Source organism: Pyricularia pennisetigena, chromosome 3, assembly GCF_004337985.1.
Source record: "Pyricularia pennisetigena strain Br36 chromosome 3, whole genome shotgun sequence".
NCBI classification, from domain to species: Eukaryota; Fungi; Ascomycota; class Sordariomycetes; order Magnaporthales; family Pyriculariaceae; genus Pyricularia; species Pyricularia pennisetigena.
In genome coordinates, this window is record NC_043742.1 from 1936682 (window position 1) to 1964007 (window position 27326).

The window sequence follows — 27326 nt, forward strand, 5'->3', positions numbered from 1 at the left end:
AGAAATGTATGGCAATCGAGTTTCAAGAAACAAAAAAAAAAGAAAAATAATAATAATCAATTATCACAATGCTGGATAACATGCCTTCACAAAAAAAAAAGAAAGTCAAAGAGAAACAAAAACAAGTCCAGGCACTTTTCCCAGAAAGTGCAAATACGCAGGTAACCACTTGCTCGTTGGACAGTCCCAAAGACAAGACCTCGCAGTTGGTGCCTTACCCCCTCATTTCCCTTTGTTCCCACCTGGCAACCGCTAGTTGGCCCAGGGACTCTCTCCCCTCCCAAATGCCGCGCTCTGCTCGCGGTACCAAGCCTCGCCCTCCTCCATCTGCGCCGCCGTCTGGCGCATCTCGCGGATGATGCGCTCCGTCTCGGCCAGGTCGAACCCTCCCCTGCTCGCCACTTCCCCGCTCATACGCTGTTTCTTGCCTCCAGAGGAGGAGCCGCCCATGTCCAGACTCTGCACCGAGCGTGCATCGGCGTCCTTGCTCCCGGCCCCGTCCAGGTCCGAGATCTTGCGCTTGTACGCCGACGGCGGCGAGGTGACGAACCGGTTGAGTGAAGAGGTCGACAGCCGCGATTGGTGATGGGGGGAATAGCGTCGTTGATGCTGCTCCACAGGGAGGTCGCCGTCCTGCTCAGGAGGGTCTAGCTTGTCACTGGTCTTCACGGCAGGCAGCCCGTAATCACCTATGCCATGGAACCGCTTGCCCTCAAGCATCGGTTTGGCGATCGATTCGTGGAGATACTGCCCGTTGGGCATGTGGACCATTCCCATGGCGCGAAGCCTGAAGTGGCTCGTCTTGAGCCCGCTGCTCCGCGGTACCTTTAGCCTGTGATCGAGGCTTCCGGCTGGGGATGCCGTTCGCTTCTTGGTAACGCCCGAGAAGTTGGTAACTCTGGCCTTGGATCGGAGCGAGCGGCTGAGACTGGAAGTACGAGAAAGTGGTACCGAGACTTGACTCCTCTGGTCGTCGTCCATATCATTACTGCCCCGTCTTAATGATTCCCTCGCGCTCGACGAAAAGACGGCCATCGCGCCTTCCTTGACCCGTGACGCTGACCTCGAGAGGCTTTCTCGCCAGTTCCGTAGCATGTTCGATCTTTTGCTGTCCGGATGGGGCTCAGTCGAGCTGGTGTTGGTAGGCCTAGGTCCAAGAAGGGCCTCGGCAACCGAGTCGGTGTCGCTCGCGTCATCCCGAGTCGCTCCCGATAAAGCCAGCCTGTCGTTGCGTACCCCGTTAAACACCCCAGTAGCCATGAGTTCTGCCTCCACACTATTCAGTGAGCTGTTACGGCGGCTTTCCCGGCCCCTAAAGCCCTCCACGCTAGCCAGTGAGCTTTTCCTTTGACTTTGTCGCATCTGGAAGTCATCCAAAAAGCTGCTAGTAGCGTTTTCCCTTTGGCTCGCTCGCATTGTATCTTCCTTTCGCTTCTTCCTCTCTGCTGCCTCTCTTTCCTCCTTGGCCTTCGCCAACTGTGATTCCCTATATGCCTTCATCGCCTCCTTTCCATCTCTAGCTCTCCGACTAAGCGCCCGGTCTCTTGCAATATCACGCCACCTGTAGAAAAACTTCAACCCTAGATTGTATGTCCTCCACTTTCTCGCCTCCTCCCACGATTTCTCATCCTCCTCTCTCCGGAGCCTTTCCCGTTCCTCCTCTTGATATTTCTGGAATACCTGACCAACAAGATGAGCGATGTAGCTTTCCCTGAATTCTTCGAGCATACCCTTGTCCCCAAGCACATACCATTTCGTCAATGCCTCGATGGGTTTAACTTTGGGCACCGGTGGTGAAGATGCGGGCGGCGTCGGTTTGATAGAAAGTTGAGATGATGGTAGTGCCAAGCTATTAGGTGGGGCTTCGGTATTTTTCAAGCCATCCTTCTCTGTCAAGGATGCGATCCTCTCCTGAATGCCGGATATAGATGCACTGCCCATAAGTTGGGGTTGGTTTACTTGTTGGCCAAGCCCAACACTTGGTGTCTCAGCAGTGGCAGGCGGTGCTGAGCTGGCCGATGAGGGGAGAGATGGTGTAGGAGTTGCAGACAAAGTTGCGGGAGCCTTTTCATCAGGCTTAGGGAAAAAATGCGCCTGAGTTGCATTGGATGTTTTTGAACCAAAACCACCAAACTGGGGCAGGCCAGGTTGAGGCAGAGCAGGTAGCGGCTGTGCTGGTGGTTTTGCAGATGGCACTTGAAATGCTGGTGGTGCTGGACTTGGCGCAACTGCTGGTGTGTTCGACTGGGGGGTTGCTTTTGGCGCAAACAAGGATGGTTGAGGAGGAAAGTCCTTGTTCAAATCGGTCTTCTCGTTGAGAAATGCGAAAGGATTCCCTGAACTCTTGTTCAATTGTTGCTCCTGGGCTATCCAGTTGACATAAGAGGCTTTTGTGGTATTTCCCTGGGAAAACCCCTGGCGCGGCAGCTGAGTGGAGGGAGTAGGGGCACCAAAGGATGGCGCAGGGGTGGCCGACTTTGAGAAGGTGCCGAATGATGAATGGGTAGGGGCTTTTTGTTGCTGGGTGCCGAAAGGATTTGTTGTTACTGGTGGGACCACCGCCTTTATAGGACTTTGTGTTCTTGAACTTGGAAAGTCCTCCACGAACATACCCTCGGGGCTATCTGGATGCCTCGTCTGGACTGCGTCTGGTGGAGTCTCAACTTCGTAGACATTATTACGAATGACCTCAAGAAGGGGCCGATTGCAGCGTTTTCTTTCGACAATATTCCGTGAAAATGTCGGTACCGCGGTCTCAATCACTCTTTGGCTCTTGTCCGTCAACACGAGATAACTTCCGTCGTCTGAGAAGTTGAGCCCTCGACCTTCCACAAACTCTACAGCCTCTTCTTCGGTATCAAATCTCAGCATCTCCTGCAGAGCTGCAGGCGTGATGTCTTTTGGCGAGTCCCGACTTCTGGCACAAGCCTGAATCATGCTGTTCAACAGCCTGTCTCTGATCATAGTAAAGCTCATCTCGGCAACACAAGCCATCGTGTACGATACCGACGGATCGGCCACAATGTCAAAGTATGCAGTTCCTTCGCCGATTGCCAAACTGGGGAAGTATTCATATGGCTTTTGACGAGGAGTTTTCTGACCCTTCTGGAGAGGCGTCCTGAAATTCAGCCTTGCATGGACTAGTGAGATGGCTGTTTGCACCTGGCTGGAGTTGGACCAGTTTTTCAGCAACATCTCGTTATCCAGCCTGCGGATGGTCGAAGGATCGTCTGCGAAGAAAACGATCCAGTACGCCATGAATTCGGGTTCGTTGTCGCACTTTATTCCTTGCTTGTTCAAATCCATGTAGGCTTGCTTGAGGGAAATGAGTGTCTTCTGGAATGCTTCCTGCTCTTGCTTGGCCGAATACTCTGCGTTTGCAGCGTCCTTCTTGGCCAGGAGATGGTGAGAGACTGCGTGAAACCGAGCAATTGTCTCCAGAATGCCCACCATAACAAGAGTTTCATCCGGTCTCATCCTAGTGTAAAAGATGAAATCCCTTCGCACAGCGCGCAGTCTGTCCCAGAGGAAAGCATGTCGGTCCTTCAGGTTATGCTCGCCTTGCAGAATGTTGTTAAGCAAATAGTTCGTGGTTCTTTCAAGCGCCCCAAGTGTACGAACTTCACTCGGGAGTGGCGGCTTGTCACCAGCTGAGGAGCGCGCGTGTCGCTTCACGAATTTCTCGAGGCAAGGACGGAGTGTGCCATCTGGTCCCTCTTCTTTTTCCTCTAGCTGAGAGATCCCTTCGGCCACTCTGATCACGATCTCATATAGAGGGCACATCTCCTCGCAAGTTCCACGGAAGTCAATGGCATCCTCCAGATTGATCTGCTTCTCATAGACATCCAAAAGGTCGCCCTTCTCCAATGACTCCCGAACTTTGTTCTTGTGAGCCTCGAGATGTGACTCCCGGAACGCTTGAGCTTTGTGTCTTTTCGCCGGTTCAAAAAAGTCGTGGGGCAGAGTCAAATCTTTAACTCTGTCCTTCTTCAGTTGGCTGTTGACTGCAGCAGAGAACTCATCAAGGGTAGCAACTGGAGTGGCAGCAGTGAATCGCGCAGACTTGCCCTTGCTAGCTATAACAGCCGCGGGATCCGCCTGTCTCTCACTCAGAGTCTTGAAAGGATTGTGATGAGCATCGTTCTTCTGTGCCCATTCGCTAGAGCCCGCTCCTAATGGTTTGTTTCTGGTGACCTGGTACTCGCCATTGCTGCCGGGCACAACATAACTGCCCTTGGATTCAAGAGTCTCTGTGAAGTTTGGTTTTGTTTTCTTGAACCCATTTTGCCTGCCCTTTATGCCTTTGCCAAATCCATTTCCAAAGCCCCCGGATGTACTTGTTGGACCAGCGGCGGCATTATTGTTGCCTGAAGATGCGCCAAAGGGTTTTAAAGCACTTCCAAAACCAGTGCCGCCTCCAAATCCAGTATTTACGCCGGCTGTTGACCCGAAAGGATTAGGTGACGCGCCGTTGGTCATGTTGGTCGATGATTGAAAAGGAGAGGCAGATCGTGCTGGTGCTCCGAAGCCGCCTACTGCTGGCTGTGTCTGATTGCCTGAGCTGCTGAAACCGTTTTGAGCGGTAGAGCCAAATCCATTCGAGCCTACGTTGTTGGATCCAAAGCCGGCTGATCCAAATCCATTTGAACCGAATCCCGTTGATGCTCCTCCAAAACCTATACCATTGTTCGTGGTGGGTGCGGACCCGAACGGCGATGGCTGCGCATTGCTCTGCTGTGTCCCGAACGGCGACAGAGTGGTAGATGTCACTGAAGGCTGACCAAATACATTGGAAGCTTGCGCGGAAGGGGCTCCAAAAGTGGGTGGCTGGCCAAAGGGATTGACTGCTGACTGAACGCCTGGTTGAGAACCTGACGAGAACGGGTTTGCGGCTGGGTTCGGAGATGGACTCCCTGCGCAGAGGTCTATCAGTATGATGAAGCATCGACCCGTCACAATGTCCCAGCTTGCGACCGCGCGGATGAGGTAGACGGTTGTGGGTGGGTTGTACCGCCGAGCCGATCCTCGACAAAACGCCGTACGGTAGTGAGCTTCAGCGAATGCATGAGCAGCTCGCAGCTTTCGATGGTAAGGATCGGATGCCAGGCCTTGAGCGTCTTTGCGGAGAGAGTTCGGCATGCAATGTGGCAAGCTCATACTCCGATTAAGACTATGAGGCGTGAGCCCAAGTAGCTCGAACCAAGGCTCGCCGGCATTGTTGTCAGGCGGACCTCGAATCCGAACAGCGGCATTGTGCTGGTGTTTCCTCTGTCGCAAGCTTTCTCCAAACAAGGCAGGATGTCAGAAGCGCGGGGTTTGGGGTGTTCTACTTACTACCAGGTTGCGTGAACGGGTTTTGAGCCTGGCCCAATATGCCCCCCGCGCTACCTCCGCTGAAAGCCATTGACGCGACCGCGAAGGCCGATCATCGGGATTGTTGTATGTTCCGCAAGCGAGCGTGGTTGATTGCAAGTTTCAAGCGGCTGTCGATGATCGAGAGTTATAGGAAATATCTTTCGGGTTTTGTTGATGAGCGAACTGCGCGATGGTTATCGTATCGTGGGTCGTTAGAATGGTCGCGATGTTTTTGCGAGAGTTGAGGCTGGGTTGAGCTAGCTCAGGTCCCAAAGATCGCGCCCAGCCAAGCACTTCAAAACCAATGGTTTGTCCGTGGCATTCTGCCATTGCCCCACAACCCCACTGTTTTACCAGTTGGCGGTCTACCGTTGACGACGTATCACTCAATAGCGAAAGCGGAAGCATTCTGGCTTTTCCATTCTTTGGTCATTCAATCTTAGACAATTAACGATCTGGTCTAGTCCGGAAAAGTTAACGAGCACGGGCTTTGACCAGAAATTCATTAAATATATTTGACATCACGCGACCAAATACTCTATAATATTCGCCCCAAATTTCAGCGAGTCGATATCCTCGCAGGCCCGAGACCTTTCCTGATCTCGTCCAGCTCAGCAAGCCCCCCTTTGTAATGTTTCTTGCCCCTTTTCCCAGCAGCTGATTTGTTGTTCGGTTGCTTTCCAAGAAAATCGTCAAGTATGCCATCAAAGTCGTGGCGCATCGGCCCCGTTACGCTGGATGCCATCGAGACGCCAGACACAGAACCAAGCTCAGATTCCATGTCGGCATTGTACTCCTCCTCTATCCTGTCAAATCGAGCGTCTAGTGAACTCAGGCCTTCCGTTCTGACCAGCGACGAGGATGTCATCGAAAAGCCAGTTTTGTCGGTCAACGCACCCTTGCGCTTCTTGCGTCTTCCCCCTGATGTTGTGGTGGTCCATATTGACGACTGGATCTCCGAGCCTGCCCCTGGACCTGCCCTGCTCCTACCCTCGCCGCTCTGGTCCTTCTTGAACTTCTTAAAGTCTTCTAGCCACTCCTGCGAGGGGCCTTCTGGTGGTTGCGCGTTCGTGTCCACCAGCTGTGGCGCCTCGTCGCCATCACGGAACTCTTTGCTTGGTTTTGCTGTGGCGTCCGACTCCCAGCCATCATCGTACTCGTCAGGGTATGTATCGTCAAATTCATGCTCACTTAGCTCCTTCGCGTCTTTGGACAGTTGCTGGAAGATGTCGTCATCGTCGTCCACATAAGCCTCGTCGTCAAGTGCCTCGAGGACCTCTCGCAACCTTGGATCCATGTCCGGCTGGAAACCTGCAATCATATCCGGCACGTCCTGTTGCGACTGGTATGTTGCCCGGGTCAAATCCTTGCTGGGTAGTATGTCGGCATCAAGCAAGTCGCTTGATTTATCCTGGAGCTCCATTTCACGGAGAGCCTCCTCCAGTGATTGTTTCTGCTTTCCCTTGCCCTTGTTCTGCTGCCCAGCCGTCGACTCGATGAACACCGCCTCGCCAGTGCCTGAACCAAGATCGCGCATATGCTGCATGTAGTCATACTCGGTATCGTCAAAGTATACCCCATAGTTGGCGGCTTCTCCTTCATTGTCACGGATGCTGAGTGCATCTGACCCCAGCTCTGAGGCCAGGTCATCCAACTTTTTCACTTTGCCGGAAGCATTAGGAAGTTGTGTCGGATTGAGCACCATGGATGGCGCAGACTCATCGTGTATGAGAGGATCATTTTGAGGCCGATGCACTAGGGTGAAGTGCGTTGCGGTTTTTTTGTCTCTTAAGAAAATAGGAACTGAGGTCAGCGTCTTCCAGTTTGATGGTTAGGATGCGACAACCCAACGGGCAACTTACATCCACTTTCCCTTGGGCATTTTGACTGCAAGGAGGTAGTCGAAATGTACAGGCTATGGACAAGACAAAAGCTGGGGATTCTTGTCTGACTACCAGCGACTCGATTCGAGTATCAATCACGAGAATAGTTAAGTTAGCGGAGTGAAGGTCGTTGAGAAGTTGATTTGCATTCTTTGATGAATTGCATGCAAAATGCGTTCGCCGAGCACACGCGGGGGAAACCAAAAAAATTCCCTGCTCGGGCTCTTATCACACCTTATCTGGGTGTGCAGGACCCCTAACCCCCACCTGTGCGACCACTTGGAGGTGCCTGCCCCGCGGTATATGTCATACTTTTCGCGCAGAATTTGCCCCCTCTCGCGCCTACTTTACCAATCCGGGAATTATTCAGCACGAGAGTTTCGACCGGAGACAAACAACCTCCCTATTTGATTTAAAACAAATCCTAAAAACAACACAATCTCTCCAAGGTCTTCACTCATAAGAAACACATTGTTCAGCAATATATTAGAGATAATCACTTGAACATGGTTCGCGCCAAGGACAAATCGTCCGTCGGGCTTGGAAATGCCTTGATGAACGATCGTTTCGGCAAGGGCAAAGGCGCCGACAGGAGGAAAGCTGGCGCCGTCACCAGAACCAACCATGCAACAGGCGAGCAGGTAAGCATACCCGCAGCCGCGCTTCTAATCTCATCTGTCATTTGCGTATGGAGCACTTCTAACAATCTTGACGTGATCAGTACATCACCAACGACAGGGAGGAAGCAGCATGGGTGAAGATGCGCTCAGTCACAGAGCAAGGCGCTCTAGACGAGTTCCTCTCGACCGCCGAGCTGGCTGGCACCGACTTCACGGCCGAGAAGATGAACAATGTCAAAATTATCCACACCGATCAGAAGAATCCGTATTTGCTCTCCGCCGCGGAGGAGAGGGCCGTCCTAGGGAAGCACAAGACGCACAAGCAGAGGCTTACAGTGCCGCGGCGGCCAAAATGGGATGAAACGACCACACCGGAGCAGCTGGATGCGATGGAGAGGGAGGCTTTTCTCAACTGGCGCCGTGGACTGGCTGAACTCGCAGAGAGTCATGATTTGCTGATGACGCCGTTTGAGCGCAACCTGGAGGTGTGGAGGCAACTGTGGAGGGTTATTGAGCGCTCCGATCTGGTCGTTCAGATTGTGGATGCCAGGAACCCGTTACTGTTCCGGTCCGAGGATCTCGACCACTATGTCAAGTCTGTGGACCCCAAGAAGGAAAACTTGCTGCTCATCAACAAGGCCGACATGATGACCCTCAAGCAAAGGCAAGAATGGGCCAGGTATCTCAAGGGTGCGAAAATCGCCTTCAATTTTTTCTCTGCAAGCTACGCAAAGGAGCTTAACGAGGCGCGAGACTTGGAGAGTGGATCAGAAGAGGATGAGGCAGAGGAATCGACTGCTGCGGATGGAGGCGCAAAGCTCAACCCCGATGCTTTAGTGCCGCAAAGTGCAGAAAAGGAGGAGTCTGGGGGTCAGAAGACTGAGGAAAGCTCATCCGAGGAGGAGGATTTTGACACGAGGATCATCACGGTAGAGGAGCTGGAATCTATCTTCTTGAAGCATGCTCCGGAGAGCTCAGGTATGTTCATTGTTGCACCCATTGCGGCGTGTGCATCGATCAGTTGTTGTTGACATCCACCACAGATCCAAAGCACAAAATGCAAGTTGGGTTAGTCGGATATCCCAATGTCGGAAAGTCATCGACTATCAACGCTCTTATCGGAGCAAAGAAGGTCTCAGTCTCGTCGACACCGGGAAAGACCAAGCACTTCCAGACCATTCATCTGAGCGACAAGGTTGTCCTTTGTGACTGTCCAGGTCTTGTTTTCCCCAACTTTGCCAGTACAAAGGCGGATCTTGTCTGCAACGGTGTCCTGCCTATCGACGAATTAAGAGAGTTCACGGGCCCGGCAGCTCTTGTTGCTAGAAGGATCCCGAAAGCATACTTGGAGGCTGTTTATGGTATCACCATAAAAACAAGACCGGCTGAGGAGGGCGGGACGGGAGTTCCAACGGCAGAGGAGCTTCTCGTTGCATATGCACGTGCCCGTGGTTTCACAAAGACAGGAAACGCCTCGCCAGACGAATCAAAGGCAGCAAGACATATCTTAAAGGACTATGTTAATGGTAAGCTGCTGTACTGCGAACCGCCTCCCACGTTTGAGAGCGACGCCGTGGATTTCAACAACGAGCTGTACATTGTCGCCAACTTGCCCGAGAAGAGGAGGCTGGCTGTCACTGCCGCCTTGGATGCGATGTCGATCAGCGCGGGGGATACTGTCTCACTGGCAGGCACGGACATCCTTGCTTTGCCGCAAGGGCCCAAGTCACAGAAGCTGGACAAGACGTTCTTTGGAACAGGGAGGAATGCTGGGCATCTTAACCGGCCTTTTAACTACAAGTATACTGAACAGGGAATGGCCTCGGGGAAGCAACTAAGTGGACGGAAGGCTAGGGAGATGGCGGCTATTGAGAACAATATTGACCCCAAGGATGCGAGGTTGATGTCTGGGAAGAAGCACTTCAAGGGTGGCCAGAAGCCAAAGGCCAACAGGCGTTTGAACAAGGACGATGAGGATTAAGCTGATATATGTGTCAATTGACATCTACCGATCGCCGGTCTTCAACGAAGAAATCAGCTCGGGATAGAACTTGAATAGGCGTCAAGCTCATGAAATTATACGAGGCAATGTTGAAATGACTAGTATTGTACCTCTTGGGAGATTTTCTTTTTGTTCTTTTTTTTTTCCCGCCTCTATACTAAGGAAACAGAGGTACTATGTAGGCACTCTGTACATAGCGCCTAGAGTTAGGCCTATGAAGCTGAGCTGGGGGACTAGTCTAGTGCAGATGGCTGTCGGGTGGATTGAGAAGTGGAGTACATTGGGTGCTGGCAAAAATCCTGGTCGTTAATTATATAAATCAACCAAAAAGAAGCATTTTGCTTCCTAATTTGGTCTAGCGCCCATGTCCCAACCCTCCGCCCCTCTGCTTGAATAAATACAACGCGACGCGCCAAACTTTACCTGATCGCGTAAAATGCTTCCAGAATGCAGAAACCAGACAACCAAGCACGTTCTTCGCCGGCGAACGAGAACTACGAGCACTGAAGGGCAGACAATACCCAGAAAAAAAGCTCCTTCCTAACCGGAAACTATTGCCAGTATATTCAGGCTGAATACCAGAATGGCTCCAGCCAAAGCCGTGGAGGAGAAGGGCGAGTCCTCAACAGCCGCAGTCAAAAAAGCAGTGTCAGCGAATGCAAATGGCGCCCCAAACTACGAGCTACCATGGTGAGCAAACATGCTGGCACATGACGGACCTCTACTATCGAAGGATGTTCACTAACGCCATGGGTAACCGTAGGGTTGAAAAGTACAGACCTGTATTCCTAGATGATGTGGTTGGTAACACCGAGACAATCGAGCGGTTAAAAATCATCGCAAAGGACGGCAACATGCCACACGTCATCATTTCCGGAATGCCGGGTATCGGAAAGACTACCAGTGTTCTCTGCTTGGCCAGGCAACTTCTGGGGGATTCCTACAAGGAGGCAGTATTAGAACTAAACGCCAGTGACGAGCGAGGTATGGACAGCCGTTGGACTCCCCAAACTCAGCAGCAGCAACATGGTCTAACGACAGCCGGAACAAACCTGTAGGAATCGACGTGGTTCGAAACCGAATCAAGGGGTTTGCTCAAAAGAAAGTGACACTCCCATCAGGCCGACACAAGCTAGTGATTCTTGACGAGGCCGACAGCATGACGTCTGGCGCACAGCAGGCCCTGAGGCGCACGATGGAGATCTACTCCAACACTACGAGATTCGCTTTTGCGTGCAATCAGTCCAACAAAATTATAGAGCCTCTGCAGTCACGATGCGCGATCCTCCGGTACGCCCGCCTAACGGACGCGCAGGTAGTCAAACGATTACTGCAGATCATTGAGGCCGAGAAGGTCGAGTACAGCGACGATGGGTTGGCCGCTCTAGTCTTTAGCGCTGAGGGTGACATGCGTCAGGCCATCAACAATCTGCAGTCGACGTACTCTGGGTTCGGGTTCGTGAGCGGCGACAATGTTTTCAAGGTCGTCGACTCGCCGCATCCGATCAAGGTCCAGGCAATGCTAAAGGCTTGCCACGAGGGCAACGTCGACTCGGCGCTCGACGCGCTGCGGGAGCTGTGGGGACTGGGATACTCGAGCCACGACATAATCAGTACCATGTTCAAGGTCACCAAGACGATACAGACGCTAAGTGAACATACCAAGCTGGAGTTCATCAAGGAGATTGGCTTTGCGCACATGAAGATCCTCGAGGGCGTGCAGACGCTACTACAACTGAGTGGCTGTGTGGTCAGGCTATGCAAGTTGAATATGGATCCGAAAAAGTTTGAAATACCCAAGAAGTAAATAAGCACTGGAGGAAAAGTTACGGACGATGACTGCCGTGCAAGAGTATGTGTGTCTAGGTTTATTTGTTTTTCATTGCGTTGGCGTTGGGGACTGCGACGCTCATTTACTTCAGCATGATAAATAGACTGATGAAATATAATGATGATTGTTGATCTTCTGAAGGTCTGGACCTAATTCAGGATGAAAATATGATACGGCAGGGCATCGATTGCACTTAGTGGCGGCGGATAACTTGGACCAGCCTGTACGTAGCTCTGAATATGCAGTCCCGACCCTGGTGTTCTCAAGACTCTTTTACTTGGAGTTCGATGCGTCGCCCGGCTTGCCTAGGGTTTCATTGCCCTTGGTTCCCTGCCCTTGATCCGTGAAATTCATATCCTCCTCACCTTCGAGCGCCCTCAGCTCCTTCTCATACGCCTCCCACGCGACTTGATTCCTGGCCGCTCGCCTTCGGGACCTCTGCTCAGCCTCGAATCTCCTGAGGCCCCTGTCTGCCTCTATCATGCCGCCAAAAACCATGCCCGACATTTGAATGTAGCTGTAATCACGCGAATGTTAGTGAGAGTCGGACGAAAGCATGAGGTTAGTTGGCTAAGCAAGACACGATGGAGTAGCCGTAGGAGGATTGCAAAAAAAAGGAAAAAAAAAAAAAAGAAAAGAAAAAACAAGGTCAAGTTGGAAAGGGGAAAACGCAGATGACAGGGCTTCATACGTCTTGAATTGAATTGTCAACCCCCTATATATGGGCGATATGGCATAGCCGATGCCGCCCAGGATCGCGAAGCCGACACCCCAGCGTGCGGCTCCGACAACACCGGCTTGGGCGGCCGCGCGTCCGGCCCCGACAGCCTCTTCCCGCCTCAGGACATCGTACCGAGACATGACTGCCGTTGAAGCTGGTGCGACATTTGCAATTTGGGGGATATTCTTTTGATTTTATTATTATTCTTGAGAAAAAAAAGAGGCGAGAGGTTACAAGAAAATTAGGAATATGGACCCTCGTACGTTCGGAACGCCGAAGACTCCGCTTTGACAATGACCTCACACTCCCGCCAACCGAAAGCTTCAAATCCCGATCAGCGACCCCTGTCTATTTTACCTACCCTGTACCATTTGCTTTGCTAGACTCCTATCTTCAGACATACTATTTACGATTGGCTTTCAGTTTTCAATCCCATCGAATCGGCTCATCTTGGTAACGTTAAAGTGGTGGTAAGCACATGCTTTCTACTTCCAAGGGTTGTCGCTGGCTATCTGTTTTCTATTGGGAACCAAATTTCTTTTCTAATGATTGTTTGACGTAACGCGCTGACTTGATAAAACTCAGACACAAAAATGGGCAAACCGCTGGCAGTGAAAACTGGGGATCGAGCAGATACCAAAGACAGAATAGGTCCTGGGCTTCGGTGGGCTCATGCAGGCTAGCATGACAAACTTTTGTTTAACATCATGATAGCCATTCCAGTGGGAGTCACTGCAGTCGGAGATTTTATGCAGGTCAATCGGCTCTAGCAGAGGAGGTTCTGCCCAGTCCTCATCTTGTGTTGACAGTTCAGCAAAAGGTTGTACCAGCTCTCGCTTCATTGCATCTATCTTGCCTCGGGATAGATACGAGCACGATCGAGGCCAGGATGCCAATTCGCTAAAGATCACATCAGCCTTCCTGAACGACAGCTCATGCCATCTGCGCGGTCTGGGGGCCAATATCTCTGGAGTGCCAAGCCTGGCAACAGGTATAGAGCTCGCCTTGTCGAACATCTTTGCACCCACGTCAGGGCGACCCCCACAAACCCAAGACGAGAGAACCGCTCTGGTAGTCAGACCCGCGATGGACGCACCACTCCAACAGCCATCCCAAGCGTCGCGCCGACTCGCCTAGACGCTCAACGTGCCCTTGGTGCTGGGGACCTCGCCCTCCCTGCCCGCGACCTTGCCGACGGCGGTGCGGACGGCGACAGCCAGGGCTTTAAAGGCGCTCTCGGCGCGGTGGTGGTCGTTCTCGCCGCGGATGCAGTCGACGTGGATGGTCAGGCGCGCGGCCGTGGCGAAGCTCATGATGCAGTGCGGAATCATCTCGCACGAAAGGTCGCCGATCTTCTCGCGGCGCAAACCGAGGTTTACCACGGCAAAGGGCCGGTTAGACACGTCGACGACGGCCCGCGAGAGCGCCTCGTCCAGAGGGCAGTAAGCGAAGCCGAAGCGGGCGATGCCAGCAGCGCTGCCCAGGGCCGTCTTGAAGGCGTCACCAAGTGCGATGCACACGTCTTCTGCGGTATGGTGGTCGTCGACTTTGTTTTGTTGGCTGTGTTAGCTTAGTCTAATATATATATAATTATATATGCAGTTGGTGAGCGTTGCATCCTGAAAACATACTGTGTAAGTCGCCTTGGCAGGTGAGAAGAAGGCTCCAGCCTGCGTGTTTTGCGAAAGCGTGCAGCATGTGGTCTAAGAAGCCAATGCCAGTGTTTATGCTGATTTTCTGAGAGTTGCTCGATTGGGATGCATGGCCAGAGGCAGCAGCCTCCAGCAGGCTGGGGTGAGTGTCGGGCGGTAGGTCGCCGCCGTCTATGCTCAGCGCCAGCTTCACTTTGGTCTCGTTTGTGTCCCGCGCCAATGCAGCCCACCTTGGTGACGCCATCTTGGTTATGTAGGTACAATTATTTATGAATTTTAGACAATTTTCTTAACAATTCCCTGGTTGCAGGATGGCTGTGTATTGGGTATTTGCACGGAATAAGAAATTCTCCCAGAGTATGGTAATACAATTCAGAATTTTGACGGAGCGTGACATCTACTCAGTGCAGGGAGAAAAATATTCGCGGGACAAGGTACACACCAGAAATTTCATTAGTGACTTCTTGTAATCTGATGTCAAGCTCCATTGAGTAAAGAGTGAGCGCCGACCAACTGCGTCTTGCGATCGAGGAATCCCTGTCTACGAGCCCCCGCATTCCTGCAGTTGAGCGGGCAGCTACAGCTATCGATAATGCCAGGGCGGCGAAAAAAAGTTCGGCGGCGGGAAAAGTTGACAAGCGACCCTTTCATTCTGGCGCATCAATAAACGGGCAACGATCTTGTACTGGCAAATTCGCGACCAGAACCATATCCACCAACCTTCAGAAACAGACTCTCATAACTCGAGCAGAAGGAAAGGCAAAATTCAAAATGGGAATCGCACGCACGAAAACGATAAAAAACAAACACTCGGCCAAGCTAGCCAACCTCCGGAACAATAAGTCCTCATCCTCGCAGGCAGATGGAGGCAATTTCGTGAGGGCAAAGAAGTCGGGCACGGGGAGCAACAAGCCACCGATCACTTCGCAGGCCAAAGGACGCCCGTCAATTTCGGACCTCCTTAAGAAGAAAAAGAAGAGAGTGTACACGGAAAAGGAGCTGGGCGTGCCCAAGCTCAACATGATCACTCCGGTCGGCGTCGAGAAGCCCAAGGGCAAGAAGAAGGGCAAGGTTTTTGTCGACGACCCTGTAAGCTGCTACTTTTTCGTGCTGAGGTCTATAAATCTTTATTTGGGGGGGTTTTTTTTTTTATTTTTTTTTTATTTTTTTGGAAAGTACTGACCAGTTGATCTCTCCACAGGAGAGCATAAATACTATCCTTGCGATAGTGCAGGCGGAGAAGGAGGGTCAGATCGAGTCCAAGATCATGAAGGCGAGGCAGATGGAGGAGATTCGCGAGGCTAGGCGTATAGAGGCCGAAAAGAAGGAGGCAGAGCGCCAGGCCAAGCTTGAAGATACCAAGAACTCGCTGAGAAAGAAGAGGTCGAGAAACAACAAAACCCAGAATGAGGGAGTGAGCGAACTTGCTGCTACAGGATCCAAAGCGACTAAGGCAAAGAAGAAGAAGGTTTCTTTTGCCTGATATTTTCTGCGTTCTTTCTTTTTCGATACCATTGCAAGGCGTTACGGGAATCTGGGCTATGTTGAGTCGCATTATGAAATCAAGACAGAAAATTTTAACTCGAGAAATGGATGCCGCGTGATGCAGTGAGAGCGATGGAAATCTAAGTTGACGTCTATATCTAAGCAGTCCTGGTAAGCGGATGGATAGCGGGGTCGCCGCGACGGCTCTGGTGTCTAGTCGTCTTTCAGCTGTCGCGGATTTATCCTCATCCTCCTTCTCATGGGATCAAACCCATGCGCGTCTGGAGCTTTGGGCTCCATGTCCTTGCTAACCTTGGCCTTGTTGAAATTGAGATCAATGTTGGCAGCCATTTCACGCAAGAAGTTCACCACCTGTGGTTTTGTTAGTACCCACGTACGCCATGGAGAGTAGAAAACTGAGTTTATCTTACAGGGCGGGCATGCCATCTGCCACCCCCAAGCTCGAACCACGACAGATGCCCTCCCAATGAGGTGCTGCAGTGGACCGTATAAGGGTTAACTTTGAATTCCTGGTAAGGGACGGCCTGGTCCACAGCAACCGGGTCGTCGGCGGCGCTGATGGCGAAGTACGGGATCCTGATCGCTAGTATAGAGTCGGAAGAAGATGCATCCCTATAATAAGCGCTCTCTGTTGGGTATCCCCAGCTCTGGCATCTAATGTTTTGGTTAAAACCCCATTCATCAAGTTCATTATTCGCAAATTGTCGAGGACTTACTGTACAGCCCTGTCAAACTCGTGCAAATATGTGACTTTCTCGATCACGTCAAAGTCAAGGTTACTGTGCTTCAATAAGCTCTCCTTATGTTTGGCGATGAGCCTTTTGAGATTGTCTATTTTTTGTCCTTTTGTCAGCACTCAATGTCGAACACGCAAGAAAAGAACATTGTTTCAGAGACTTTGAAACGCCCATAGTAGGTAAGATCCGTTGCATAATCCACAGGAAGCGCAGTAGGTTCGTAGTGCTCAGATAGATAGGGAATGTTGTTGTGGTGTATCACTTACTTCCCATGACTTTGGAGTAGACATTCAGTCCCAGGGCCGAGTTTTGCATAGCCTTGCTGGAGACCTCCAGATCAAAAGGATTGCCAACAGCAATACAAGCCTTGAGCAAACAGCCAGCTCCTTCTTCACCCACGTACTGTACAAATGGTTAATCTCCGTTCAAAAATACCTGGCTGAAAGTAGAACTTGCTTACGTTGGTGATGATGTTCGCTCCAAGGGAAAAGCCAATGCCGAATAGAGGCCGGTTGGGATACTTTTCGTGAGCCCATTTCACAACTTGTCGCACGTCCCATGTTGCTCTAGCATTGAACAAGACACCGCTGGTAATCTCGCTGTTGGCACATCCGCGCGAGTTTACGACGATAACATCCCAATTCGAATCATCCATAATCAGGGGCTGTATCGCCTCTCTTAGGTACAGCTCGTACGAGCCGCCAGACAAACCGTGCAGGGCGATTAACATGGGCCTACTGTCATCGGAACCCAGCTTGTCAAATTCCTCATCGGTGTAGTAGGCGGTACGCGGAGGAAGCTTTGCATCATGCTCCTCGAAGGGATCGACGGCAAAGTCGACGGCAAAGGAGCCAAGGTACGTGGAGTCTGCTTGAAAAACCTTCCGTTTGTAGTGGACCAAGGGACCCTCGTACTTGACCGACGTCCACATAGTCTGCAGGTGACCATTGAATAGGAGAGGGTTTAGTCGGCAAGGAGGTGTGCTTTCCTTGCACACATCAGCTAAGGTCTTCTCCTCTCCATCTTTGGTGCGCAAGACTAGAGGAGATGGAGAGTGGCTGAAGCGAGTGGTTGCCAGGCCCAGCCAGCTCGCCATCCTCACAGAAAGACCAAATGGTCGGAGCAGCTTGAGAGTTTATGGAGTGGATGAGGTAGAGAAAAAAAAGAACTCCGAAATCTGTATAAGGGACAACGACTTCGAGAATAAAGATTATAGGCCAAGACTTTTGACTTGAGAAGTCATGAGAGCTGCATTTGGGATTTGCAGGAACACGGAATCTGAGTTGTTTATCATGGAATTCGCACCCCGGGGTATGGGCCAAATCGAAACCAAGCGGGCCCTTCTTCAAGACAAGAAACTTTACAGTAGTCTTTGGGCAGGGGATACATCACTGGAGCCCCGATTCGATGGTAATCGACAATTGTACCAGTAAGATGCACGCATTACAGAGATTAACTGCATGATTCTCCATAGCATTTTCTGGGCCTCGGCACGTTTTCAACTGGCGGAGGATTCTGGACTAGCTTACCACGTTCGTTACCTATTATGTGGTAATAAATGGGCTTGTCGAATGAGAGCAGCTTGTTTAGGAAAATCAGTACAACAATTGCACGTGGCGGATGGACCAAAGCAAGCTTACACTTTGAAACCAAGCAAGCATGATTACCGCTGACGGAATGGTTTGATTACATAATCACAGACAGGGATAGTTTCCTGTCGATCCCTCGTGCCCAGAAAATACAATGCACATCCTTTGACGTATACTCAGTGGGTGGATGCCATTCTTTCAGCGTGATCGGATCACTTAATGGCAATGAATGTCTGGCCAAGGGCTTGACTACTTTCTCCTCCCACTTTCTTCAAATTGTTGATGCTTCGCTGTCAGCCGACAACCGCGGAAAAGCGAAAGTTAATCGCCAAACCTACAATGCGTGTCTTTGTACCTTATCCGACAATCGCGTAACCCGAGGGTGGACGCGCCTTCCCTCCTCGTCGATGCGATGGCATACTACCATGGCTCCGGGCCGCCGGCGGGGCAGGCATACAATGGGCAGCCCGGGTCGATGCCTTATAGTGCACAACAGTTCCAAATGAATGGCCAGAATCCTTACGGGCAGGTGTCTGCCGCTCCTGGAGCGCATCAGAGCTACCAAACCCACCAACCGCACCCTCAATATCCGCCATATGCCCAACAGAGTTTCCAGCCGCAGCAATCCCAAGCACACCAACAGCATCAGAGCCAACTCCCGCAACACCAGCCCGGTCATCTACCTTCTTCCCATCAGTACCACCAGCAACAATATCACCAGCGACTGCCGCCGTCACAGCAACACCTGGTCGATCCGTCCCCTTTAACCCCTTTGCCCCCGCCGGTCCAATATCCCGCCAACTCCAACCCAAGCAATCCAGCCTCGACATACGCGAGCTACGATTCCACATTCGGTCAACGCGCGGCCACGAACCAGCTTGCTCAGCAGCAGCCTCATCTCTATCACCGAACGTCCCAAATCCCAGCGCCCGTAGCGCACTTCCAGCCGCAACCTCACCGACCGCAAGTACCATCGCCTTTGCAACAGCATCAGCAGCTACCATCAGTGCCGCAATACGTACAACCGCAACAGTTGCAGCAGTCATCACAACCGCCTGCCGCCACAACCGTTTCTCGTCATGTCAGGCCAGGTGGGGGTATCACGATCAACATCCCGGAAATGAAGGGTCAGCAGCCCTCTCAGGTTGCAAAAAGCGTCGAGCGCGGCAACATCGCGCCCTCACCGGCGAGCTCGACACCAAGGGCTATATCGAAATCGCCCGCAACGTCACATAGGTCACCAGCGCTTTCGAAATCGCCAACTTTGAAAAAGGTGCACATGGGAGGCGTGACCAAGTCAACAACCGGCTCTAGATCTCCGGCGCCGTCGAGATCGCCCGCGCTTGCCAACTCTCCTGCCGTTGCTAGATCGCCCGCGCCGAGCCTTCAAAAGTCACATCTTGCGCTAGAGACAATATTAATACACGTCGCGGAAGAGTGTTTGGGCAAGGCTCAGGCGGCGGCCCCACGACTGGTGAGCTCTTGCTCGGAAGAAGGTCTTGCCGAATATCACAAGCTGGTTGCAACTGGGCTCACTTGTCTTGACAGAGCCATAGCTTCCGGCAAGCTGAGCGGTCGTGTTGAGGCTAAGGCACGGTTAAGGTACGCCGGCATCGTGTTGGAAGAGACCGAGGACCTCATGTATGCTGAGACCATGTTGTCACAAGGCATCGCGCTAGCCGAAAAAGTGAGTTGATTGATACGATCATCTTCTCACTGCAGCATGGACTGACATATTTGGCACAGCGTCTATTTCCTGACTTGAAATACTGCATGCAAGATCTCCTTGTCAAGGTTCTCAATAGGAGAAACCACAAGGCTGCATTAGTAGCTTTACAAAGACACATTCATGATTGCGATACGTGAGTCACTCCATCCTGCCGTTTTCCAAGACCGAGACTAACTGCCATTAGCTATAAACACATGTATTGGTCTTACGCTATGAGACTCGGCAAGATTTCACTGCTTTTCAATTCAACTGCTCCGCAGGACTTGGCATCACTCATCGAGACGATCCGAGAGACCACTGCTCTTGCCAGTCGAAGAGGCGATCGTGCAGTTTATGTGTTCTTATCACTTCTCGAAGGGTTGATACATCTGAAAACTGACAAGACGGATGCGGTTCAGCGCGTCCAAGCTTGCATTGCTCAAGCCTCAAAATTTCAGCTGGAAGATTCGGCACATCTCGCTCAGGTTGATTTGCTGAGGTCGATCCTAGACTTGACATGCAGTCTTCGTCAAAAGAGCCCGGATGCATCTCTGAGCAAAATCAAAAGCCTTCAGGACCGCCTCGATGAGATCCATAACATTTCTTGGGAATCTTCAGAGTTACTATTGCCTATGAAGAAGGATGGGGCGTCGAAGAATACTATCAGTCCAGACACTGGCGCGATTGTACGAATTGGAAACGAACAGCATGATTTCCTAGTCATTAATTTCATGTCAAAACCCGATACTTACGCTCTGTGGTAAGATTTTCTTGCCCTGAAAACCAACAAGAGGTCTGGCTAACTTTTTCACAGTTATGCACTCACCGGCATTGCAATTATGTATAAAACCACTTTTACGGGCGACAACAACGCCAGCAAAGATACAGATATGAAGAGCCAAGAAGCTTGGAGGGAGGCATTGCGCTCTCTATCCAGGCTGGAAGCCCCTGGCGCACCGGTTGAGAAAAACTGGACCCTCCAGCAATCAATGCGACGAGGAAGGTGGCATTCTGAACTGAAGATATACGTCAACATTCTGCTCGGCCTTTCACGGGCATCGCACTGTGAATGGGCTGAAGTTCAGCAGTGCGTCAACAATATCGACTCGCTGATGGACGAAAAACTGGATCGAAATCTCCAGGATTTGGCCATGTACATGAAGGCCGTTTGCTATCAGGGTCGATGCATGCTCGATGAGGCCATCGACATTTACTCGCACGAACGGTTCAAAGTTCGCCATCCAACTGGACCTGACGCACAGAGCGTTATCCCGCGGGAACTTTGCATTCTCTCTGCGTTGAACCGTCTCTGGATCATGCAGGATCCACGCCATAGAGACGAGAACAAAGCAGCAGCTATAACCGAAGATATAAAAGACTTGTGCAGCTCGCACCCGGATCCGGATCTCAGAACTGTATTCAGCCTCGTCATGGCTTCCATCTCGCACGACCCGCCGCTCAGTATCAACGATGTAAAGAAACACCTCCAGGGCGCTTTATCATCGTCGCAGATAACCCGGAACATCCAGTGTCTATCAATTGCGCTCAGCATCATGCGTTACCGGCTGTTCGAAGGTGTAGTGGGTGACCAGGCCCTCAAGAGTGCAAAGGCGGCGGCAGCACAGGCAGACAAGGTCGATAATTTGCTCTGGAGAAGTGTTGCGCAAGGCATGCTCGCCGCTAGCTGCGAGATGATGGGTCAACACGGAGAGAGTGCGAGAAGGCGAGCGGAGGCGATCAGGTTCGCCAACGAGGCTGCGGAGAAGAGCGAGGCTGCCAGGGCCGTCGCGTTGCGAGTGCGGAGTGTCTGAATTTAATCAAACATTTAGGACAAGCATTGATGGGCCGACGGATGTGTTGCTGCTTGTAAAGCGTGATCGGTGTTCTTTGCATAAGTATTTGCATTTGCATGATGATATAACAAAGCGTGTCCAGATCTACAGATGAAGCGGTGTTTACCTCCAGGTGGAAGTTTGAGATCAGACTTCGATATGGTTACCCTGCTGTTTGCGCCTGGCCTTATGTCGTTTATACAAGCCAGGCCTTATTTGTGCCAGGGCCAAGACTGATTGAATTCTTATAGAGGAGGTCACCTAAGCAAGCTACGTCCCTGCTTGGTATCATATAATCACTTTGTTTGAAGTAGGCGCTGTATTGTACTTTAAGTGTCCACTGTCGTCGCGAGGGTTCTGGATTACCGCGTAAATATCGCTCCACATTTCGGATCGACAAGGGTCCATATGACGACATACCTGTGCGCTGTGGTCCCTCTCCTGAAGTGTACAAAGGGTTCATGCTTATCGATAGCTTGTTTGTCCAGCAAATTTTCGACAAGGGTTCAATCCAGTCTACCATGGTCTCTAGACCTCTAGACCGTCGCACGCGTCTATGCATTCTTTTTAGCACGGCGCTCACATAAATTTTCTGATCTTCTGTATCATCCTTCGACATTGGCTTTTCGCTTTCATGCAATCATAATGTTTCCCTTTCGAAGCCGAGGGGCCCGGCTTCTTTCGCCTAGTGTACAGTCCCTATTACGAAAAGCCGTTTCGCCCATAGCCCCAGTCCGTACCGCGCGCAGCCGCCTCTACTCGTCGTTGCAGAACCATCCACGCTCGGACGAGGTCGAAAAATCCGAGGCGCTCTCTGAAAGTGCTTCGAACCTTGAACCTGGTGAAAATGGCAAGAAACCCGCGATACCCCTTCCCAGAGGCGACGAGAGACAGCTCCACGAGGTGATGCAATCCATCAGAGAATGGTGTGTTGAGATGGGATACAACCCTACCGATTTGAGGCAGTATTCCAATGTCCAAGACGCCATCGATGCTAAAATAGCTTTGGGTCCTTACTTCCAACGTTTCCTCCATTGTTTACGGGATTGCCCTATTGATCGGGATTTGGCATTGCAGGTCTTGCGGAACAAGATAGGAAAGCCAAACAATCAGTCCGGGAAGGAGATTGAAATACAACTCAACAAAACTTTGACAGACAAGCTCATAAGAAACCTATTACGCCGTATAGCAAGAGATGGTTTGGTCACTCCAACTGAGGTGATGCAACTGCGGGAGGAGCTGAACATAGCGCCCGGCGCACACGGCATAGCTGGCATTGGAGGAAAACTGATGCCTGATATAGTACACGGCGAGCTCAGACAAGCCTGGGAGTGGTTGCTGCTGAAGCTAGCGGCGAATTCGAAGAATAAGGAGTGGCCAAAGGCTGGAACCTCGCCCGATATATGTCGACACGGGCCTTCTCCGGATGCTTCCAACGACGAAGTGCAGCGCTTAACAAAGGCGCTTGGCGTTCTCAAAGGCGCTATGGGCGCAGACAAAGATGTTGCCACGGCGGCAGCAACCGCCAATTCCAAGAACAGTGCGGTGGTTATGGACTCGAGTAAGGCGGCGACGCCTAACCAGCCCTTGACAAAGCCAACGGAGGACGGTGGGAGCATCACCAAGAAGGCGCCTGTAAGCCCGCTCCAGCCATCGAAAACCCTTACTAGGTCGGAAGCTGCGGCGTTTAAAGACCTACAAGGCACCGGGGGCAAGGATGGGCATTCTGACACACCAAGACAGCGGACCGTGGTAAACAAGAAAAAAGGAAAGTCCTACAGTATACACTATGTCAAAGCCAACGACTTGGTGCTTAAACCAATAAAAAAGCCACAGCCGCCGGTACCAGGGGTGGAGTATGGGTTGGACCGAGTGCTCTTCAACCCGGGAGTCTATCACTTGCAGTGCCCGAGGACGAAGGTATATAATTTTGACCCTTACCTGGCTAAGATCATGCCTATTGAGGAGTTTGACTTCAGTGCCCTCAAGCGGTACGTGACCTCGTCCAAGGATCAGACACTTATCCAGATGGCTTCGAGTCTCGGCAAGAAATACACGGGATCTACGTCGAGCATGACGGCGTCCCTAGCCCACTTTCATTACCTCATCTCGGGCTGGCGGCCCATCACCACCAAGAGCCTCACCAGAGAGACGCCGGTTGAATCCAATAACTTCACCCGGATAATGCGCGGCCCCGCGGCAGCGTTTCTACATTACAAGGATGGCGCCTATGCTATCGACGCGGATAAAGAGTTCGACAAGAGTACTATACTGAGCTTGCTCGGCAAGTCTATGGAGAAACTGCTTACCCTACCCAAGGAGGAGTTTGAAAAATATCATCGGGACAGGTCACACCTACTTAGCGAGTCCGCGCGTGAAGATCCCGAGGCTTACCACTACACCACGCTGGGTGATTTCTTGATGCGGTCGCAACTTGACGCGCACAATCCCAGGCTGCCGGGGACCGGGATGTACGACCTCAAGACAAGGGCGGTGCTCTCGATTCGCATGGATGCGACAAACATCAAGACCGGCCTCGGGTACGAAATTCGCCGGCGCTTCGGCGAGTTCGAGTCATTCGAGCGCGAATACCTCGACATGATCCGATCAGCCTTCCTCAAATACTCGATGCAGGTGCGCATGGGTCGCATGGATGGCATCTTTGTCGCCTACCACAACACGCAGCGCATCTTTGGCTTTCAGTACATACCCCTCGAGGAGATGGACTACACGATCCACGGCACGACGGATCGCAAGCTCGGCGACGACGAATTCAAGCTCAGCGTGACGCTGTTGAACAAGGTCCTGGACAAGGCCACGGCGCGATTCCCTGGCAAGTCTTTGCGTCTACACTTTGAGACGCGGCAGAGCGAAACCCCTTTCATGTACATCTTTGCCAAGCCCGTGTCCAAGGCGGAAATCGACGAGGTTCAGGAAGCGAACAGAATTGCCGTCGAGAAGTTTGAGAAGGAGATGTTGGGCTTGGACCCGGTACCGGAGCCAGCGTCGGAAGATGAGGACAGAGTCGCCCAGGACTTGGACCTTGTCAACGAGGATGAGGAGGACGTCTCCTCTCTGGAGAGTCCCGCGGAGATGGGCCAGGAGATGTGGGCCGACATGATGGACCGCGTCGAAGATGCCATGGAGGACGACGCGCGAGGGATCGCAACAGTCAGGGAGGCCATCGAGCGTGCTCTGGAGGAGAGTGGGCTGTTGGCCAACCTCTCTCCCGAAAATTCCAAGGTGCAGGTCGACGCGCTGTTGTCTGCAATCACAAATCCTGACCTCAGAGCTGCAGCGGAGAGTATCCAGACTGTTGCCACCATGGAGGAAGGCGTCATCAGTCCAGATGCCAGTGGGATTGAGAGTGAGCCTGGCATTCTTCCCGACAGCAAGAACACGGCTATTAACTCCGCCGCAGTCAAGGAAACGGCTGGGTTTTCACTCAAAGACATGGTCCTCGGACTGGCTGCTCGGGCGCAGACCTCAACCACCGCCGCGGATCTTTCCGAACGGGATTTAGATAACTACGTGACACCGCGCGAAACTTTGCGGATCAGGAAGTTCGAGAGGATCCTGTCTGAAATGCTTTCTGGCTCCCAGGAAGCAAGCGGCGATAATGACGCGCCCACCGATATCGAGGCTAAGATGAAGCAGGCTGACAGTATCAGCAACGCGAAGTCTTCACAGAGCAGCAATGCGGACAGTGACGACAAGGACGGCGGAGAACTGCTCGGGATGGTGCTGACGGCGCGTAACATGTTGGGCAGTCAAATGGTTGAGCGGGTAAATGGCAGTCCGAGAAACTGGAGTCTCGCTTACTCTATCGAGGAGATGGATAAGAAGAATGCGGAAAAGATATATCAGCAAGTGAAGGACCGACGCCGCGAGACGTTCGAGCCCACGCCGCCCTCGGAGGATGAGCCGAACATCCGCCAAAGGGAGTTTCTCGAGAAGCTGCGAAAAATCTCGCAAAGCGGCATGAGGTACCGGAAGGAGCAGAATAAGCTGGACAGGAAGAAGCCTGTCTACGTCTTGGGCCAGAAGGAGGGCCTCGACTACCGTGAGGTCTTCGGCGAAACGCCCAGTGGCCAAGACAAGGACGGTGTTTACGGCGCGGGTGAGAAGACCGAGGAGGTTGAGCGAGAAGCAGAGGAGGACGATAGCCGTGGCTTTGTGGATCGGCCTTGAACCAAGCCGGTATCCAGAGGACAAATTCGCGTTGTAATACATACTTGGGGGTGGGCACTGCTCCCACCACTAATTGTACAAAACCTCTAGTTCTATCTTGTCTCCCGCCAAAGGCAAGGGGTATGTGTAAACAAGACCTGTTTTCTCCCTGATCTGTTTGTACTATAATCATATAGATATCGATTTTTGTTTTATTTCGTCAACGTTGTTTTCTTTTTCTTTTTTTTTTTTTTTTGGTGTCGATGTCTGATCCATTCACAGCGCTAGTGGTGTCCTCGTACTTTGCCGTCAGAGTAAAGAGAGTTGATTCCGGCGGTCGTCACCAGCGTAAATAATCACACATGCTTACAATGCCGTAGTTGAACCGAAACCCCTATGATAAAACGAAGACAACAGAAAAATGCACTTCTTTTTGTCACCATGATCAACTTTGGAAACAACGCGATTGTTGGTTCTGTTGGATTAAAGCCCGGCATAAGAAGCAGCTCTCAGATCCATGTCACATTCGCCCCTTATTATCGTCAACATGACAAAGACCCTTTGGCCATGAATGGTGGAGCAGCAGTAGCNTTTTATTTTTTTTTTTTATGCTTTTCCTTCATCTTGATGGCCCGGTTGGTCTTCCTCTGGATCGACTTCAACATCCTCTTGACCGCCATCCGTTTCCTCCTCTTCTCCCAAGTCAACAGTGCCTTTTCGTTATCGGCAGGCTCATCGGCCCCAAATTTGGCCTGCAGCTTGGCTTGCTCCCTCCTGCGCAGCTCGACCACCCGACGTGCGGCTTGGTTGCCGGCTGGGACTGGGGCTGGTGGTGTTGGTAGTGGTGGCGGTGTTGACATCGCTGTGGCTTTTTTGTCTATGTTTTGCTGACTTGAGCTGATTTCTGATCGGCTGGGCTGGCAATGTTCTTGTTCTTGGGCAGCAGCTGAGGCAGGTTACGTTTCTGGTTCGTGGTGGTCTTGGTATTTTTCAGCACGGCAGGACCGACGCCGGCGATCTTTTTGTCGACGGCCATTTTTTTGGTTGCCTCTCATGCAGCAGAGAAAGAGCTAGCAAATTATCTTTTTTCTCCCTTGGCTGCTAGTCTTTTTTCTTTTATTTTCGATTTGCGTGGTCAAGATTGTACTGATGGACAAAAGTGAGGGATGACATTGGACCCAACGCAAAAGAAGCTCTATGATGCCCTTGGATACCCAATGGCGGGGTCTCGAGGAGCAACTAACTGTCTAAGGTAGGTCTCTAGTCCAGGTTCTAGCTTCTAGGCTCGGTCTAGGTCTAGGTTTACAAGTAAGGCATGCAAGGCACCAACAAGATCGCTGATGATCAAGGCAGGTGTAGGTGGCTTGACTTGCCTGCCCTACCTAGCTGGTAGCTATCTTACCTTATGTGACTAGGTTGTCGTTACCTACAAGCAGGTACCAACCTAACTAACTCCAGTTAGTAGTTGGCATCCGTTCCCAGGGTCTCCCCGTCATCGTCAAGCTCCCCCCGCAATCATCCTACGGAAAATTGATCGATTATCCCTGGGAAACTGTCGGCAATCGAGTTCGCATCTACGGTAAGGTGAAATCAGCCAGTGTCTCGAGGAGCGGGAACATCTACCAACTCAAGCAACTTTGTTAAACAAAGTTGAACCTGGGAAGAGGCTAGCCACACGAGTCAAAAGAGTTCATAGGAGATTTGTGAGCAGACCCGAATC

At 51.7% G+C, this 27326-nt stretch overlaps 10 protein-coding genes across 10 annotated transcripts; 5 read left to right on the forward strand and 5 right to left on the reverse strand.

Annotated features, from left to right (window-relative positions):
• Window positions 1-252: 252 nt before the first annotated feature.
• PpBr36_02434 (uncharacterized protein) lies at window positions 253-5404 on the reverse strand (the record flags this gene model as incomplete). Its single annotated transcript, XM_029889616.1, has 2 exons — window positions 253-5117; window positions 5335-5404. 2 exons carry the CDS (start codon window positions 5402-5404, stop codon window positions 253-255), a joined length of 4935 nt encoding a protein of 1644 aa, XP_029754096.1.
• A 510-nt stretch (window positions 5405-5914) lies between these two features.
• Window positions 5915-7237, reverse strand: PpBr36_02435 (uncharacterized protein; the record flags this gene model as incomplete). Its single annotated transcript, XM_029889617.1, has 2 exons — window positions 5915-7142; window positions 7218-7237. 2 exons carry the CDS (start codon window positions 7235-7237, stop codon window positions 5915-5917), a joined length of 1248 nt encoding a protein of 415 aa, XP_029754095.1.
• A 507-nt stretch (window positions 7238-7744) lies between these two features.
• On the forward strand, window positions 7745-9839 carry PpBr36_02436 (uncharacterized protein; the record flags this gene model as incomplete). The annotated part of the gene is made up of 3 exons (XM_029889618.1): window positions 7745-7879; window positions 7960-8836; window positions 8902-9839. The coding sequence occupies 3 exons, from the start codon at window positions 7745-7747 to the stop codon at window positions 9837-9839; spliced, it is 1950 nt and encodes a 649-aa protein (XP_029754098.1).
• Window positions 9840-10443: 604 nt separating this feature from the next.
• PpBr36_02437 (uncharacterized protein) lies at window positions 10444-11667 on the forward strand (the record flags this gene model as incomplete). Its single annotated transcript, XM_029889619.1, has 3 exons — window positions 10444-10550; window positions 10624-10844; window positions 10919-11667. 3 exons carry the CDS (start codon window positions 10444-10446, stop codon window positions 11665-11667), a joined length of 1077 nt encoding a protein of 358 aa, XP_029754097.1.
• Window positions 11668-11964: 297 nt separating this feature from the next.
• Window positions 11965-12552, reverse strand: PpBr36_02438 (uncharacterized protein; the record flags this gene model as incomplete). The annotated part of the gene is made up of 2 exons (XM_029889620.1): window positions 11965-12208; window positions 12383-12552. The coding sequence occupies 2 exons, from the start codon at window positions 12550-12552 to the stop codon at window positions 11965-11967; spliced, it is 414 nt and encodes a 137-aa protein (XP_029754104.1).
• Window positions 12553-13545: 993 nt separating this feature from the next.
• PpBr36_02439 (uncharacterized protein) lies at window positions 13546-14308 on the reverse strand (the record flags this gene model as incomplete). Its single annotated transcript, XM_029889621.1, has 2 exons — window positions 13546-13958; window positions 14044-14308. The coding sequence occupies 2 exons, from the start codon at window positions 14306-14308 to the stop codon at window positions 13546-13548; spliced, it is 678 nt and encodes a 225-aa protein (XP_029754103.1).
• A 527-nt stretch (window positions 14309-14835) lies between these two features.
• On the forward strand, window positions 14836-15547 carry PpBr36_02440 (uncharacterized protein; the record flags this gene model as incomplete). Its single annotated transcript, XM_029889622.1, has 2 exons — window positions 14836-15153; window positions 15266-15547. 2 exons carry the CDS (start codon window positions 14836-14838, stop codon window positions 15545-15547), a joined length of 600 nt encoding a protein of 199 aa, XP_029753236.1.
• Window positions 15548-15762: 215 nt separating this feature from the next.
• PpBr36_02441 (uncharacterized protein) lies at window positions 15763-17403 on the reverse strand (the record flags this gene model as incomplete). The annotated part of the gene is made up of 5 exons (XM_029889623.1): window positions 15763-15921; window positions 15981-16224; window positions 16287-16401; window positions 16574-16709; window positions 16768-17403. The coding sequence occupies 5 exons, from the start codon at window positions 17401-17403 to the stop codon at window positions 15763-15765; spliced, it is 1290 nt and encodes a 429-aa protein (XP_029753237.1).
• A 905-nt stretch (window positions 17404-18308) lies between these two features.
• Window positions 18309-21415, forward strand: PpBr36_02442 (uncharacterized protein; the record flags this gene model as incomplete). The annotated part of the gene is made up of 4 exons (XM_029889624.1): window positions 18309-19583; window positions 19643-19758; window positions 19810-20364; window positions 20419-21415. The coding sequence occupies 4 exons, from the start codon at window positions 18309-18311 to the stop codon at window positions 21413-21415; spliced, it is 2943 nt and encodes a 980-aa protein (XP_029753238.1).
• A 666-nt stretch (window positions 21416-22081) lies between these two features.
• Window positions 22082-25627, forward strand: PpBr36_02443 (uncharacterized protein; the record flags this gene model as incomplete). The annotated part of the gene is made up of 1 exon (XM_029889625.1): window positions 22082-25627. The coding sequence occupies one exon, from the start codon at window positions 22082-22084 to the stop codon at window positions 25625-25627; it is 3546 nt and encodes a 1181-aa protein (XP_029753239.1).
• Between the last annotated feature and the right edge of the window lie 1699 nt (window positions 25628-27326).